The sequence below is a fragment of the Balaenoptera ricei genome, chromosome 11 (assembly GCF_028023285.1).
Source record: "Balaenoptera ricei isolate mBalRic1 chromosome 11, mBalRic1.hap2, whole genome shotgun sequence".
NCBI lineage: Eukaryota > Metazoa > Chordata > Mammalia > Artiodactyla > Balaenopteridae > Balaenoptera > Balaenoptera ricei.
The window spans coordinates 23,610,991-23,627,993 of record NC_082649.1 but is presented as its reverse complement, the minus strand read 5'-3'; the positions used below and the strand labels follow the sequence as shown (position 1 = coordinate 23,627,993).

The 17,003-nt window shown below is 50.6% G+C and overlaps 1 protein-coding gene across 3 annotated transcripts; it reads right to left on the bottom strand.

The window, feature by feature from the left end:
• Window positions 1–1,476: 1,476 nt before the first annotated feature.
• Window positions 1,477–14,487, bottom strand: ABCF1 (ATP binding cassette subfamily F member 1). Of its 3 annotated transcripts, none has more exons than XM_059938256.1 (25): window positions 14,362–14,487; window positions 10,656–10,702; window positions 10,358–10,456; window positions 10,072–10,201; window positions 9,884–9,921; window positions 9,689–9,799; window positions 8,943–9,017; window positions 8,748–8,861; window positions 7,692–7,796; window positions 7,304–7,426; window positions 6,825–6,925; window positions 6,642–6,727; window positions 6,187–6,326; window positions 5,953–6,101; window positions 5,570–5,653; window positions 5,245–5,369; window positions 4,942–5,054; window positions 4,647–4,818; window positions 4,470–4,544; window positions 4,316–4,386; window positions 3,041–3,073; window positions 2,788–2,956; window positions 2,522–2,586; window positions 2,355–2,427; window positions 1,477–2,209 (listed from the first exon to the last, which is right to left on the bottom strand). In XM_059938256.1, exons 1-25 carry the CDS (start codon window positions 14,432–14,434, stop codon window positions 2,043–2,045), a joined length of 2,538 nt encoding a protein of 845 aa, XP_059794239.1. In that variant the 5' UTR covers window positions 14,435–14,487; the 3' UTR covers window positions 1,477–2,042. The 3 variants fall into 3 exon arrangements, with proteins under 3 accessions (XP_059794239.1, XP_059794240.1, XP_059794241.1); XM_059938257.1 differs by having other exon boundaries at window positions 10,072–10,198; XM_059938258.1 differs by lacking the exon at window positions 8,943–9,017.
• Window positions 14,488–17,003: the final 2,516 nt, after the last annotated feature.

The following is a 17,003-nucleotide window of genomic DNA, read 5'->3' as shown; positions in this document are numbered from 1 at the left end:
GGTGTTCCTTTATATCTAACTTGGAGATGTACCCAACAGCACCTCTGCAATCGTCTTCACACCAAACCTTCACTTTTAGTGTAAGACTCATAATTGAGGTCCAGTATTATTTGGCCAGAAAATAACTTCCCAAAATTAGACATCCCAAGTTAGTAAATCTTAAATGGTTCTTCATATTTCCCCCGGAACTGCACACATCTGACCATCCTCTCTTCAACTCCCACACCTGGCTCTTTCCATCTGTCCTTGCCTTCTATCCCTCTCTCTCGTATCCTAATTCAGGATTTATTACCTCATCCCCATAACGAAAGTTCTGGGGCCCGTCCCATAAGTCTCTAAAGTCCACCTCGCCCATCACTACCTGAAATCACTACCAACCAACCACTTGCCACTTGGGTTTTACTTTCCAAACCCATCTCTCCAATCTAATTCTAATAAGAAAAGTGGCCACACCAGCCATGTTCTCTCATTAACTCTCAAATAGTTTTTTCTTCTTTAGATCTGCCTTAGACCTGCTCTTTTCCTACATTCCAAAAATGGCTCCCTGTTTCTCATTACTAAAATCCTGGGACTTCCCTAGTGGTGCAGTTGTTAAGAATCTACCTGCCAACGCAGGGCACATCGGTTCAAGCCCTGGTCCGGGAAGATCCCACGTGCTGCGGAGCACCTAAGCCCGTGCACTACAACTACTGAGCCTGTGCTCTAGAGCCCACGAGCCACAACTACTGAGCCCATGTGCCACAACTACTGAGGCCCATGCACCTAGAGCCCGTGCTCCACAACAAGAGAAGCCACCGCAATGAGAAGCCCGCGCATCACAACGAAGAGTAGCCCCCACTCGCCGCAACTAGTGAAAGCCTGTGCGCAGCAACAAAGACCCAACGCAGCCAACAATAAATTAATAAATAAATTTTTAAAAAAGAATCCTTACTATTTCAAGGTCCACCCTCAAGTCATCCCGCCAAATAACCAAGTTCTGGATAATCTTTCTCTTCTATGAGCTCAAGGCAACTTAGAATCTAGAGCACCACACATTTGGCAATTAATCGTATCACGCTATACACTCATGTCTTATTTTCTAAGTCTTCTCTATCCAGACTATTCATGAAGGCAGACCTTGTCTCTTCCCTTTTTGCATACCGCACGGTGCTGTACATGTTGGCTGATTTAGTAACGTCTGGGAGGATCAGCTCTCTGGTCCCTGATACCAGGGCGGAGCTTGGATAGTGAGAAACCCGAGTGTCCTAGTTGGAAGGGATGACTCACTTTCCCTTGTCCTTGTCGGAAGGGCTGTGGGAAGGGAGGGAGGCCCCTCAAACAGTGAGCACCATCTAAAGTGCAGTAAGACTGCAAGTCAGACTCACGTGTACTGGTGGGGAAGAGAGGATACTAACCGCTGCTAGTAAACCGAACAAAGCAAATCAAGAGGAAGAACAGTTCCAGCTCCCACGAAATCTCCAAACAGTGACAGGGCGGTGCAACTCCTTTCCTTTATTTCTTCCCCTTGTAAAGGGTGATTCGAGTTCAGCAGCATTCATTTCCTGCCCCCAAGTCCCCAACCAGACTAGAGACTGCAGGCACCAAATCCTGGGTGACAGCACAGGCCTCAGAACTCTCCTCCAGCTCTGAGCTGCACCAGCTGTTTGTACCAGTTAGGCCAGCATTAAATCCACCAGAAAAAAGCAGCACCACTCACAGAACAGGGCAGCAGCTGGGCCTGAAGCTTTTGAGGCGGACCAGACGCAGGCTTCTGAGTGAGGACAGAGTCTCAGACAACTGGCCACACGAGCTTGGCTGGATGGAACCCCATAACAAAGCTCACCTCTGCTTGTACAGAGGGATTTCAAGGACAAGGCCAGCTCAGTTATCTGAAGAGAGCAATCAGACAAGTCTTTCAGAGAAGAGGAAGCAATCAAAGCGGTATCCTGGTCACATCAAGACCACGCTCCGCCTTCATGTACCCGAGTAGCTGCTGCGCCAGCTGCAGACCAGAGCAGGCTTCCGAGTGGAGAGGAGACGAGGGGATGTCCAGGAAGGAAAGCTCACTCTCGGGGCCGGCTGACCACGACTTCACCCAGGGCCTCCAACACCTCCCGCTTGTAGTCTTCGAAGTCACCATCGATCTGGCTAACGCTCTGCTCCTCCACCACCCACAGCTGGCAGTTGGTTTCTGTGATAAGTCGGGCATCATGGCTGACGACGATCACAGCTTTGAAGAAAGATGGCAAGAACGGAGGGCAGGGAGGAAGGAGGAAGAGGGGAATCAGAACCTGAGAGGAGGGCGCCCAGCCGAAAGACACCACAGCCCCGTCCCCAAGGCGGGGAGGAGGAGGGCGCGCCCTGAGCTGACTCACCACCCTTGTATTCGTTGATGGCCTCCCCAAGAGCGTCGATAGACTCAATGTCCAGGTTATTGGTGGGCTCGTCCTATGGGGGAGGAGGCATCCCGTGACTGAGAGTTACGACTCCTACCTTTCCTTTCTGTCACCCTTACCCCAGCCCTGAAGTCCAGCTCACTCACCAAGATGAGGACATCAGGCTCCCGACAGGCCAGCTCTGCAAACACAACTCGGGCTTTCTGCCCACCTGTAGCAAAGGGAAAGGAGATCCACCGCACCTTTCACCACCTGACATTTCTCCAGGTAAACCCTGAATGTGTGTGTGTGTGTGTGCACGTGCGCACGCAGTGAGGTCCCCCAAGTCCCAGTTCCTCTTTCCTCCTGCCTCTAGGGACAGTCTGCAGGTATGAAGGCTAAGGACGGGGACACCTGCCCTGGCCCCTGGTACCAGAGAGTTTGCAGATCTGTATGGTGTGGGCGTGACTCTCCAGGCCGAAGCGGCCCAGGCACTTGCGGGCATCCTGGTAGGGCAGGTTGAAGCCCTGCTGCAAGTACTCGGTGGGCGTCTCCTCCATGTGCAGCTGCTCTGCGTACTGCTGGTTGAAGAAGCCAATTTTCTGCCCGAGAGGAGAGGGAGGTGGTCGGTCAAAGTCATACTTCCTCTGTCGGCCTCTTACTCCCTGATTCCCAAAGCCACTTACCAGCCGGTGGTTCTTCCTCATTTCCCCACGAGTCTGCAAGGAAAAAGCAAGGGGGGAGCTAAGGGGAAGGGGAAAGGAGCTGCAGCTCCACACCCCAACTTTTCTGAAGGGGAGCTAAACACCAGAACCGGGCTGGGAACAAGCCAGTGTGAGAGGGGACACGGGCGTGCTCCTGAAGGTGACCAAGGCAGGCCCAGGAAATCAGAAGCAAGAAGAGAATCAAGGAGGGGGAGACAAAAAGCAGAGATTCAGAACCAGGAGCAGACTGACCACAAGTAAAGGACCCCCATCCCCAACCCCGCCTTCCAGCAAGATGTTTTCAGGGTTCCACCTCAGATGGGGATTAAGAGACAGTTTGTGGGAGGATCTAGAACACCTTTCTGAAGATCTACTCTCTGTGGGTGTGAGGCAATGGGCCCTCTCAACACTTTCTTGGAGGGCGGACAGATGGCTACAACCCACCTAAGCACTACATAACGCCGCAAAAGTCCCCAAAGCAATTCTAGGGAATTTATCCTAAGGAAAACTAAATTCATGAACAGGTATAATAAGACTATTTACTATAATTTTGTCCTTTAGTGAAAAATCAGAAATAATCTAAACGACTGACATCAAATAAACTATGGCAGATCCATACGAAATGAATGCACACATAGGATTACTGGCATGGGAAAACGCTTGATGTACATTATCTGGAAAAAGCTGGTTACAGAACAATTCACACGATAGGCCACTTTCGTTAAAAAAAAATTATATGCATGCTTGTAAAGGAAAAAAGGGGAAAGCAATCCATCAAAATTAATACAGGTGACCTCTAGATTTTTCTCTGGCTTACGCAATTTTTTTCTTTTTTTTTTTCAGCTGCGCCGCGCAGCTTGAGGGATCTTAGTTCACCGACCAGAGATTGAACCCGGGCCCATGGCAGTGAAAGCTCCGAGTCCTTACCACTGGACCGCCAGGGAATTCCCTGGCTTGTGCAATTTCTAACCTCTCTACAATGGGCATGTATTTCTTGCATAACTGAAACACATGGCAGGGGGCAGAGGGGGAGGTGCGTGCCCCTAGCCTGGCCCCACTTCTCCTGGATCTTCTCCCCGCCTGATCTAAACTGTCCTCCTCTACAGCACCTCTCAAGGAAACACACCATCCATGACAAGTTCTGTATTTAACTCTCCACGGCACAGAGGGGCCCCCGACTGCAGCCTCTGGGGCACAGCCGTGTGCTCACGCTTCGCTCGCTCGTCGCCGTCCCCCCTTCCTGGCTCCCGGACTCACCGGCGTCAGCTTGCCTGTCAGCAGCAGCAGCAGGGTGCTCTTCCCCACACCGTTAGGGCCCACGATGCAGACTGCCAGAAGGAAGACAGAGGTCAAAGAGGCGAGGTCCCCAGAAACTCTCCCCGGGGCTCCTGAACCTCCCCTGCCAACTCACTCCTTGAGTCCATGTCAATGCCAAAATCCAGATTCTTAAAGAGTGGTTTCTGCCCCTCATAGCCAAACGTCACACCTGAGAGGCCAGGAAAAGAAGCACTTTATTTTCTCTTCAGAGTCCCCCGAGGGTGCCCCAAATGTCCTGGTGTGGAGGGAAGGCAGGGCCGCGGCCGCTCACCGTGCAGGCCCAGCACCGGAGGGCTGAGCGGCGGCGGGTCGGGGAACGTGAAGCGCACGGTGTACTCCCTGGGGCGCTTCAGGAGCTCGGGGGCCTCCTGTGACTCCTCATCCTGGTTCTTCCTCCGGCACTTCTGCTGCTTTCGAGTCAGGGCTTCCTTTGTTTGCTTTTCCTGGGGAAGAAGGGGAAAGGGAGACATCCGCACCCTTCACAGAAGGCCTCGAAAGGCAGGCAGGGCCCGAGTCTTGCTCCTTCTCTTGAGAAGACCCCATCCCAGGAAGACCCAGGTGCTCACCGCCTGCTTGGTCGACTTGCCGCCCGCCTTTAACTCCTTCAGCTTTTTCTCCTGCTTCTCATACTGCTTCAGCAGTTCCTTCTGCTTCTGCTGGTACATCTTCTTGAAGGTCACTGGGGCAAGAGAGGGGAATGGGCATCGATGGTTGTCCCTCTCCCCAGCAGGACGGGGGAGGATGGGGGCAGGCGTCGTTGTCTAGAATTCTGAAAGACTCAGAATTATCACCACAACCCTACAGGCCCTCCCTCCCAGGCCTTTCTCCAGGAACCACCCCTTTCCTTGCCCCCAAACGATCCTCCTTACTGTAATTGCCCCTGTAGTAATGGAGCCGCTGGGCATCAAGATGGATGATATCGGTACAGACGTCATCCAGGAAGCCCTGGTCATGGGAGACGATGAGCAGCGTCTTCCGCCAGCCTTGGAGGTAGCTGGGTTTTAGAGAAGTGTGGAAATGTCACAATGGCCAGGTTAGGGTGGAGTCAGGGGAAGCAGACAGAGCATGGGGGGCAGGGAGTGAAAGAGCGGGGGCTGGAGTGCGAGCTGTCAAGGGCAGAGTGGAGACCAGCGAGAGGAAATGAGGGCAGAATGCGAACCAACGATGCAAAGGCTGTAATCAAGGGCTACTCACTTATTGAGCCAGATGACAGCGTTGAGGTCCAGGTGGTTGGTGGGCTCATCCAACATCAGCAGTGTGGGCTCCATGAATAGCGCCCTAAAGGGCAGGGCAGCAGAATGCAGAGTCAGGGGGAAGACGACCCTTGCTCAGAGAACCCAGAGAAGCCTCTGGTAAGTGGAGCCTGAGACCATGAACACTCCTTCCCAATCTCTCCTTAGACAGTTCCCAGGCAGGAGACACAGAGACAGAATACACCCCCAGGTAGGGAGAAAAGACCCCGAGTCTGACAAGGCAGACAGTAAGGGAGGGAGAAGATTGCCTTAGAAGAACAGGAAGAAGGGAAAGAGCCCTGGTGGACGGAGGCTGGAAGGGAGGGTGGTGAGGGGGGGTCCCACCTGGCCAGGGAGACGCGCATGCGCCAGCCCCCCGAGAACTTCTGTGTGGGTCGATTCTGCATCTCAGGGTCAAAGCCCAGACCGGCCAGGATCCGGCGGGCTTTGGCCTCTGCAGCTGCCGCCCCGGTAGCCCGCAATTCCTCATACACCTGGGAGGAGGGAGAAGAGGACACATGCTGCGAGGTCCCAGGAGCCCCCAGTCTTAGCCCGTGTCCCCTGCGCCATCTCCTCTACCTTCTCGAGCCTCTCGGCAGCCGCGTCATCGCCCTGCTCCAGCTGTCCCTGAAGCTGCCGCTCCTCTTCCAACAGCTTCAAGCGCTTGGTGTCGGCTCGGAGAACAGCCTGCACGGCCGGCGTCTCATCGGCTACCACCTCTGGGGGCGGGGGAGAAGTCAGGGTGTCCCAAGGGCCAAGCCTCCTATTCCCTCTTCCCTGCAGCTCTGTTTCTGGTTTGCCTGACCCTGCCCAGCTCTTTGTACTTGTTCCAAATAAAATATTCTCCAGTCTCTCATCTCTTCTCCCCCTTCTTTAGCACCATTTCCCAGTGCCCAGTCTCCCCACATAACCCTTCCAACTCTACAACCACGGTTTCTTCTATTCTTGGTTGGCTCCTGTACCCCAGTGGCGGCCCCCCTCAGGCCCCTCGGTTTCACCTCCCCACCAAGCCCCTCTCCCACCAGCGGCCTCACCCTGCTCACAGAGCAGCACGTCGATGTTGGGAGGGATGCTCAGGGCTCGGTTGGCGATGTGCTTGAGGAGAGTGGTCTTGCCCTTGCTGGGGGATGAGAGCTTTTAGGACCAGGCCGCCTCAGAGAAGTCTCTTCTCCTTCCAGCCCCGCCCCTCTCATAGCTCCAGCCCCTCCTCTCCTCACCCATTGGGTCCCACCAGCCCATAGCGGCGGCTGGCGACAATGTACAGGTCTGCGTTGACAAACAGCTCCTTGCCGTGGGCGGAGATGCTGAACTTCTCCAGCTGCAGTTGTCAGGGAAGGAGCGAGCACATGAGAACTCTCCCTTCCAGACAGCAGCTGCAGCTTTCTCTCTGCAGGGAAGTCCCCTCTTCTCACCACACCGGCCCCTTCCCCAACCACTGCCTCTAATCGGAGTCTCCAAATCCTAAGCGCGGCCAGCCTGTCCCGCCTTGCTTCCCTCCAAGGGTGGACCCTTATGCTGGTTCTTCTATCTTCTCACTCAAGTTGGCAGAACTCAAGGTGTAGAGAATGGCTCCAAGCTTTCTTCCCAATGAACTTCCCATTCATACCCACTTCCTCGGTTGCCGTGGCCACTCAGGGGAAGGTGAGAAGTGGCATGTCCCTGGGTGAGCTGGTAGAGGGGCCCCCTCAGATCTTACCTTGATGTCAGATGCATTTTCTAACATGGCCTGGCGGGAAGACACCTCTGCTTGCGACACGGAAAAGTCATTTTCAGCAGCATTGGCTGCTTTTAATGAAGCCACCTGGCGCTCATACTCCATCTGAGAAGGAAGGAAAAATCACATTTGAGGCTATTGCCTGCCACTTTCCCATCACCACAATACAGCCCCATGTCACCAGACACCGAGACAAGGCTCACAGAGCGCAATTATTTCCTTACTCCAACTGTTCTACTTGACATAGCACCCAAAGCGCTCCTTCTTGTCCCCTAATTCACATGTCCCCACTTGAAGCGTTAAGGAAAAAAAAAAAAAAAAAAAAAATCAGATTCTCCCACCTTTGACCACCAAGAACCCAAGGTTTTACCTGTTTCTTCAGTTTCTTCTTTTCCTTCTTGCTAAGGTGAGCGTAGGGATCATCAGCCTTGGACTCCCCTTCTTCCTCCTCCTCCTCTCCTTCTTCCTCTGAGCCCTGTGAGAACCAGGGGATGGTAAAAACAAGGGACCCCTTCTAGAACTCAGACTTCACATCACGTACCCCCAGTTCCACAGTCAGCTCTGTCTCTCTCCACCAGGGTCCTGAAATACACTGGTGGATCTGCTCCCATTCTCATACCCGCCCTGCTCTCCTTGCAGCCCTGTATCCATTTTTGCCACCAGAAATGGTATGAGTATTTATGTATGAAATGTAATAATGTATGTGTACCTGTAACTATGTACTGTAACTATGTAACTGCCAATACAGTGTAATTGAGGGTTATATGAGGTTCTTTTTCTCATGTATCAGTGGCCTACACATTAACATGCAGGGAAAAGGTCTGGAAGCCCTAGCATACAGTCACTGAGAAATCCAGCAAAATCAGAACTAGCAAGTGCTAACGGCACGAGGGAGCTCAGAGATCACTAGATCACACAGATGAGAAAACTGAGACCCAAGGAGATGGAAAAATGTACTCAAGGTCACACAGTGAGTGGCAAGAGCCAGAACTCAGACTGACTGAGGCTAAGGCCCACATCATTTCCTCTCTGGATCAGGAGTTGCCAATGATGGCCCTTGAGCTAAGAACGGTTTTTACATTTTCAAGGAATTTTTCCAAAAATAGAAAAGAAGAAGAATATGCATCAGAGATTGCATATGGCCTACAAAGCCAAAAATATTTATTATGTGTCCCTTTATAGAAGTTTGCCTGGGACTTGCCTGGTGGTCCAGTGGTTAGGACTCCATGGTTTCAGTGCCATGGGCCCGGGTTCAATCCCTGGTTGGGGAACTAAGATCCCGCAAGCCGCGTGGCAGGGACAAAAAAAAAAAAGTTTGCCAACTCCTGCTCTGGAGAGTAAGAGCACCCCCAGATCCTGCCCCCTGCCCAAGGGCCACAGAGTCCTAGTCCCTCAGCCCACCTTCCCCCAACACCAAAATACAAACCTGCTCTGCCTTCTTGGCCTTCTCCTTCCCTTGCTTGGGTGGTTCCTCTTCTTTTGTTATTTCCTCTTCATCCTCCTCCTCTTCATTGTCCAGAGCAGCAAATTTATTTTGAGGCTACCAGGGAAAAGACAGCAAGTTTGATGAAATGCTCTAATTCCTGAGACCCAGCCCCTCCTCCTGCCTATACTCCCTCACCTTGGCTTTCCCCTTTGACTTCTCCTCCTTTCCCTTTTTGCCCTTGAGCCCTGGCTGTTGTTCCTGAGATACAGCCTGGAGAAGACACACACAGACACACACAAATTAATTTGCTATATTGTAGCTTAACAAGAGTTTCTAGGGAGTCTAGGAGTAGCAGTTAACTATACTGAGTCTGCCAGGGAGAAAATGAGACCCAGAAAAACCCTAGTCTCCGGCTGGATAAAGACAGTGAAGAGGCGACTAGAGAATATCAGCAAAGCTAAGGGACTGTGAGTCAGGCAAGTGAGCCACGTGGGTGAGATGGCCCTAGCAACGGAGGGCTTCCTCAAGAGGACAAATCTCGAGAAGAGGTAATGGATGTGGGCTTAGTGAAGGTGTTCTAGGAAGAGGGAAGAGAAGGCATAAAGAACAAAGGTTTCAACACACAGTCAAGCTGGATGCCAAGATGTGATCAGGCTAATCTGAAAGGTATACATGGAGAAGTCCCAAGTAACCCTGCAGAGGGGTCCAAGTGGAAGGGCAACGACCCGAAGGCCTTTGTTTTATATTTTGAGTTTGAAAGCAACAGGATCACTGTAAATTCCGAGCGATGAAGAGTATTTTAAAAAGCTGACTTTGACAGTGTAAGCAAGACTGGCCTAGAAGAGCTAGCTGAAAAGCAGGAAAAGAAGCCAGGAAATTACCACACTGTGGCCAGAGGTGCTACACGGGGTGGGAGTGACTGGCAGAGCCACCACTATCACCTTATTGATCCGATTTTTCTCTGGCTTGGCTGGCTTAGGAGGATGTTTTTCTTCCTCCTCCTCTTCTTCCTCACTCTGATCCTGAATCAGGGCTGCAAAAACATTACCACCCTGGAGAATGAAAGGGCCAGAGAAGTCAGCGGGATGGTCAAGGCTGCACCCCTGGGGTCTCTGTCTACCACACAGATGGCTTACCTTGGTTTTCTTCCCTCCTCGGGGTACTGGGGCAGGTACTGAAATGACAAGGGGAGAAGGTGAGACAGGAAAGGAGAATTACAATGTCCTGCTCCTTAATCTAATCCAGCTCCAAAAGCAAGGAATGAGGCTCCTGACTCTTCATGACTAAAGGGTTCCAGGTACCCATTTCCCCTCGGGACATTTACCCTCCTCCTCCTCATCACTGGCCGGCACTGAGAGCTTCTTAAGACGCTCCATGAGCTCCTTCTCCTCTCCGTCATCATCCACATCCTTTTTCCGACGGCTTTTTCGAGTGTCTCGCTTCTTTTTTTGCTGCTGAAAGCCAAACAGTGAGAGAATGAAGCCCAGGCCGCGGCTGTATCTCTGCTCCAGAGAGAGCTCCCCGTCAGCTGAGTGACCCAGTGCGGGCTGCAGAGGGGCTGGCGGACCCATGGAGGCCTCCATGTAGCGGTGGGGCCCGGACACCTGTACCTGCTGCTGCTGCTGCTGCTGCTGTTGCTGCTCCTTCTCCTTGAGCACTTTCTTTTCTTCCCCAGCCTGTCTGTCTTCTACTGCCAGCTCTTCGAAGAACTATAACGGGAGTTAAGATCTAGGTAAACATGGCTCAGAAACCAACCAAGCCCTTCACCACCACACACGAGCCCAGGGACCTTCCACTCCATCCCACCTTGCTCCCTCTCCTGACAAGACCTCGTCCCCTCCCTTGGGCCCCCACCGCCTTCAAAGGGCCACCTTCTGCTCGGAAACACCCACAGTCCTCTCTCCTCACCGTCTTTTTGGTCTTCCTGTCCTTCTTCCCTTTCTTCACCACTTTGTCTAGAAGGTTAAGCAGACATTGTGAATGATGATTTGCAAATTCCAAAGCACCCTGATCTCTCCTGCCAAGCTCTCAGTGGTCCCCACCCTATTTACTGTTTTTCTAGCTCAACTACCGCTCCCTAGACATTGGCACTGTCCCACAAGACAGACAATGGTGGCTGGTCTAGGCTAGCAGTGGGAGGCAGAGAAGGAGAATTCACAGAGTGATGGCAGAGGTGAGAAGTAAGAGTATTCAGAGATGACTCCAATGTTTTTAGCTGGCAAAATTAGCTGGGCTATTGGTACCATTGATTAACGCAGGATATACTGGAAGAGAAGGACCCCTCTCCCCACCCCTACCACCCATGGGGGAGAAAGGTAGGACAAAAATATGAATTCAGTTAGGGATATGTCATTTTTGGAACCTGCAGGCCATGGAAACAGAGCCATCTGGTAAGTCAACAGACACCTGGGTCTATGCCGCACCTGCTCCACTCGCATTTCTAGCACAAATCACGCTTGTTGTACTTAATTGGGCATCGGTCCTTCATCCTAGAGAGCAACCTGAGAGACTGCTTAACTTGTGTTCCCAGGGAGCAAAGTGGGAAGTCGATAAAAGTTTACTGACTGAACAAATTCCGACTTCTCCTTTCTGTCCATCCCCATTTCCCTGAAGGCAGGGGACGAGGTCTAACTCCCTCCCACATCAGACTGGGAGGCAGCCAGCAGCCTCGTGATTTCTCTCCACGCCCAGGCCTATCCACTATCACATTCGTCTCCCAACCATCCCATCCACCCACTGCTACCCAATTCTATCCAAAAGCACTCCTGCAATCACTTAGGTTTTTCTTCCCCAAAAAACCCCAAAACAAAGGCTTTCTGCTATCTACCACATTGAGTATTCTCAGACCAGATTTCCACCTAGTCCATAGTAATCATTTATTCAGATACTGAGCATCTACAGTGTCAAAAACTGGAGATAATAAAGGACAATCCCTATAACTTAGGGCCTCACAGACTAAAGGGGCGCATCCTATCTTGTCTATCTCTGTTTCCCTATCCATACCCGTGTTCTGGACACTGGCTTCTCCTCGCTCCTTGGTTAACTCCCAGGCATGCTTCTGCCTGTCTTTGCTTAATCTGTGACCTCCATCCTGAACACATTTCAAAATCTGATCCCCATATTGGGTGACTAGCGTGACGGAACTGAAAAGATGTGCAGGAGAAAGTAATGAAAGGTTTTATAAGCTATTCCAAGGAGTCTAATCCTAAAGCCATTAAGAAGGAGGACTCACTGCAGTACACGAGAAGGAATGACATGATCAGCGCACCCTGACAACACTGAGAAGTGACTCAGACACTAATGTATCTCCAAGGACTAACACAACCACACCTCCTGACCGTCGGGAGAGAAGCCTGTGCACAGGTTCAAGCGTGAGAAAGTATTATCAGCAAGGAACAGGAAAAGGCTAAGTGTGGCTAAAGCTATGCTATATCCTCCACGTCTCCCCCTCTAACGGCTCCTCCCCTTAGTAAGTACATCACTGAAGTGGCTCCTAATTTCAAAGCCAAGTAAAGCACTTTCCGTAACCTTACAATCTCCTCCCCCAATTACTGTTTCTATCCTTGTCTTCACTGAGTCTCAAAAGTGCAGTCCACACTAGCTCCACCTGCTCATCTCCCGTTCCTTTTTGAACATACTGCAACCTGATTCAGCTGTCATCTTCTAATGAATACTACTTTTCTCAAAGTTGTCACTGTCCCCTTAGTTGTTCAACCCGAAAAGGTTTCTTTGTAGTCCTTATTTTGCTTGATTACTTGGCAACATTCCATGCTACCGACCTCCTCATCCTTTTAATTCTCCTTTCCTGTTGCTACTTAGCGTCAGGGATCCTGCTGCTGCTGGTCTGCCTCTAGTTTCTCTGGCTGCTCGCCTTTCTCGGTCTCATCTCCTCAGCCTCCTTCTCTACCTTACTTCCCTTAATTGTTGAGGTTCTTTTGGGTTCCCACCTTCTACGTCTTTTCGTTTCAATCTGCATACACTCTCTAGGGGATGCCCCGTACAACTACACTCACCTGTGTCCTTACTCCTAGTCTAGAGCTCTCTCCACAGCCACCGAACAAACTCTCTCCTTGCCATCTCCTCTTAAAATTCCCCAGAAATCTCCAACTCAGCATTCAAAAGCTGACCTTACCTCTTCCCACTCCCCAGCCCACTACTGCTTTCAATGAATAGCCTACTAACCGCTGCATTATTCAAGTGAGTGTCAGCCTTAATTCTTCTCCCTTGATTTAGCTGGTTCCCAGTTCTAGTCAATGCCCTGGCTTACTCTCTTACCACTTCTCACCTGGATCATTACCAGAGCCTCCTAGATGGTCTCCCTCTCTCCAACCATTCCTTATGCACTTCAATGGGTCCTCCTTCTTAATGTTTTTAGGACTAAGTTCCTTGGAGTAGTGTATAAAGCCTTTCATTATCTGTCTCCCGCACGTCTTTCCAACCCCATCACACTAGTCACACAATACTGGGAACCAGCCAGGCTCAACTACATCTCTACCTCTGCACTAACTGCACCCTCTGCTTACTTAGGATGTTCTTCCCCTTGCTAACTCACACTGATCCTTCAAGAACGAACTCGGCTATCACATATTCCTGGGAGGCTTTGCTGACGCTCCCGCCCTATCTGATAGATGTTGCCCCTCTCTATGCTAGTCCCATAGCATTCTCAAGACATTCATCACACTCTGTCAGCCTCTGCCTGATTAATGCTCTGTCTCCTCCACTACACTTGCCCCTTCTCGATAGGCAAGGCTTATCTTTCATCCCTACACCTCCAGTTCTTCTGCACAGCACCAGGTACAAAGTAGGCATCCAATAAATGCCTGTAAAGTTAGTCACTGTATACCTACTATAATTATTTGTGTCCATTTTATCTCCCTCTTGAAGTACCTTCAAGCCTGGTAGGATGTCTTCGTATTTTTTTCTCCCCTCCCCAAAGCACAGTATTTACACTGAATAATTAAAAACAGGTACTCAATAAACATCCGCTGCCTTTAAGTAAACCTTAATCCTCCATTCCAACACCCAGTATCTATGCTCTTGCTCCAGTTGAGTCAGAAAGATGTCTTACGAAAGAGCGCAAGGAGTCATCCTCTCTTAAGAAGCAGGTGGGATAATGGGTTCCACGGGTGAGAGTGTGAGTGTGAGAATGTGTATGTGTGTGTGTGTGTGTGTGTGTGTGTGTGCGCGCGCGCGAGAGAGAGAGAGAAAGTAAGAGAGAGAGAGACAGAGAGAGAGGGAGGAGGTCGAGGCACAGCTTGTATCAATATGTAAGTGCTGGATGTGGAATACCGTGTGGTGGGGAAGATGTCCAAAAGAGAAGAAAACAGGACTTTCTCAGTTTTCCCCATCTCTCCCTCGGTACCATACGCTCTTCCTCGTCTCTTTCCCAGTCTTACTGACGTTCCTGCGTGACACCCCGGCACCTCTTCTTTCGCCGGCACCCCAAAAGCCCTCCTGCCAGGGCAAACTCTTCCCGGCCCCACTGAACGCATGCGCAGTAGCCCTCGCACGGCCCGGTCAATCTCACGCCCCGTGACCCTCTCCTAAGACACGCACACACTTCTCTCTCTTCTTCTCTTTCCTATCTCCTTCCCTCCCTGCCTACTAGCCTCACCTGTGGGGCTCGTGGTCTCTCCGTCCCCGATCCACTCGGGCTCCGGCGGCTGCTGCTTGGGCCCCTTCGGCATCGCGGTGGCAGTTACGGCAATCTTGGCGGCGCCGGGTGCTATTTCCGGTTCCGGCAGCTTGGGGCCCGGAACCAGGCGGGCTCTCTACGCCTGCGCTGTCGACCCCGCCCCCGGACGGCCCACAAGCGCGCTGCGCCTTCATCTCCCGGGAGCGCTTGCGGCGCGGGTCCGCCCGCTCGGGTCGCGACAGCAAGTTTATGACGGTTGGGGAACCCCAACCCAGTGACTCCGCGACGCCGCGTGACTAACGACTGAACATAATAATTTCCGACTAGTATGAAAGAGTGAAGTCATCTTTTGTCTTTTCTTTTTTTAAGAAACTGAATGCTACCTTGTACCAGCCCCTTATGTCTGGTTAGGAGCAGAAAGGCGCAGTCCACCGACTCAGGAAGAGGCCTTGTCGGTCAAGTGTTGAGATGGGTCACAAAATCCCGAGGTGTAGAGGTGTAAACGAGGAGGAACTCTAGCCTAACAAACAGAAATCACGGTGCGGTGGAGCTTCAGTTCACCTTTTTTTTTTGGTAACAGCTTTTCTGAGGTGTAATTGAGTTACCATAAACTGCATATACAGTAGACAGCCAATAAACTGCAAAGTGTGCACTTTGATAAGTTTTGACATGTACACGCCTGTTAAATCACCACCACAATCAATATTTGGGTCACTTCTTTTTTGTGTGTGTGTGACTCTTGGATTCATTGGAACTTCCTGACTTTTTTTTTTTTAGTAAATGTATTTATTTGTTTGTTTTTACTTTTGGCTGTGTTGGGTCGTCGTTTCGGTGTGCGGGCGTCTCATTGCAGTGGCTTCTCTTGTTGCAGAGCATGTGGGCTCTAGGCGCACGGGCTCAGTAGTTGTGGCGCACGGGCTTAGTTGCTCCGCGGCATGTGGGATCTTACCGGATCAGGGATCGAACCTGTGTCCCCTGCATTGGCAGGTGGATTCTTAACCGCTGCGCCACCAGGGAAGTCCGGCCTTGGTGTTTTTAAGAGCTGGGCTGGCCCTCACATCTAGGCCATAGTGCTCTCACATTGAACATAACCTCAGAACACCCATGCCAGACAAGGCCAATCTGTGACTGTGAGGAAGTAAGACAGAGTCTATAATCTTGTGTAAGTGCAGACAAAAACAAGGTTACTATGCAAACCATAAATTCTAAACAGGTCCCTCTCAGCTAAAATGAGTAGTGGCTGCTTTTTTGCCAATTACAGCTTCAGCCATGTTTCATTTCTCCCCCCGAGAGGAGACTCCGTTATCTGTGGGTTCCACATATTCGGATTCAACCAACCTAGGATCAAAATATTAGGGGAAAAAAGAAATTCCAGGAAATTCCAAAAAGCAAATCTAAGTTTGCTGCATACCAGCTACTACTTACATAGCATTTACATTGTATTTATAACTATTTACATGGCATTTACATTGTATTCAGTATTATAAGTCATCTAGAGATGACAAAGTATAGGAGGGGATGTGTGCAGGTTATACGCAGATATTATGCCATCTTATACAAGGGACTTGAGCATCCTTGGATTTTGGCACATGAGGGGGTCCTGGAACCAATTCCCCATAGATACCGAGGGATGACTATTAAAATGTGAAATCATAGAATTGCTCCCACTTCCTGGGAGCACTCAATCTAGATTCCCCACTTCCTTGAATCTTCCCCCAAATCACCTAACACAAACCCTAATCCTGTCACTCCTAACCTAACCGTCTCTTAGTGAGATCTCTGCAGGTGATAAACCCAACTTTGTTTAACTAGAGGTGGTTCCTGTGTGGTCTTTGGTTGGAGGGCACTGACACTTTTACTGTCTTATTCTCTATTTCATGTCCAAATTCTAGCAGGGAGGCACTGGTAGAGGATGTTCATCCTCCTCTAATGTTTTTACCTGCTGAAGGGCCAAGAGTTTGCTTAGTACATGGCTGCCTGAATAAAGAGTACTTTTCAAGCCTCACTGGGGCCAAGGATTGGCCAAGTTATGGCCAGTGATGTGTAAGTTAAAGAGGGTATGTTAGCTTGGAGGTAACTTCCTCTGCCCTTCCTCTGTCCTGAGGCTTGGAGCATGGATAAGTGAGCTAGAGTTTCACAGCAGACTGTGAATAGGAGGGTCTGGCCCCAAGAATCATGGAGCTGAGAGCTGGGGGGAGCAGGGGTTCTGAATGCCTGAGGACCGTGTGGTGGCACGATTGTCACACATGCCTTGTACTACTTCTTGACTTGTGAGAGAAATAAACTTCTATCTTGCTTTAAGACTAATTTTGGTTTGTTACAACTGAACTTAAAACTCATAACTGGGCCATAATAGGTGCTTAATATTTAGAGTGAATGAATGTATCCACGCTCATAGCTTCAACCACTACCTATATGCAGATAACTCAGATTTATGTCTCTAGTTTTAATCTGAGTACCAAATCTGTATATCCAACTACTTACTTTATATCTCTCATTGGACGTCTTAAAAGGCAGCTCAGATGCAACCATTCCAAAAGCAAATTAGTGGCATTCTGCCTGTTTTCTTCTAATACCTTTTCAAACAGCATTTGGTTATGCGAGCCAGAATGACCCGACCC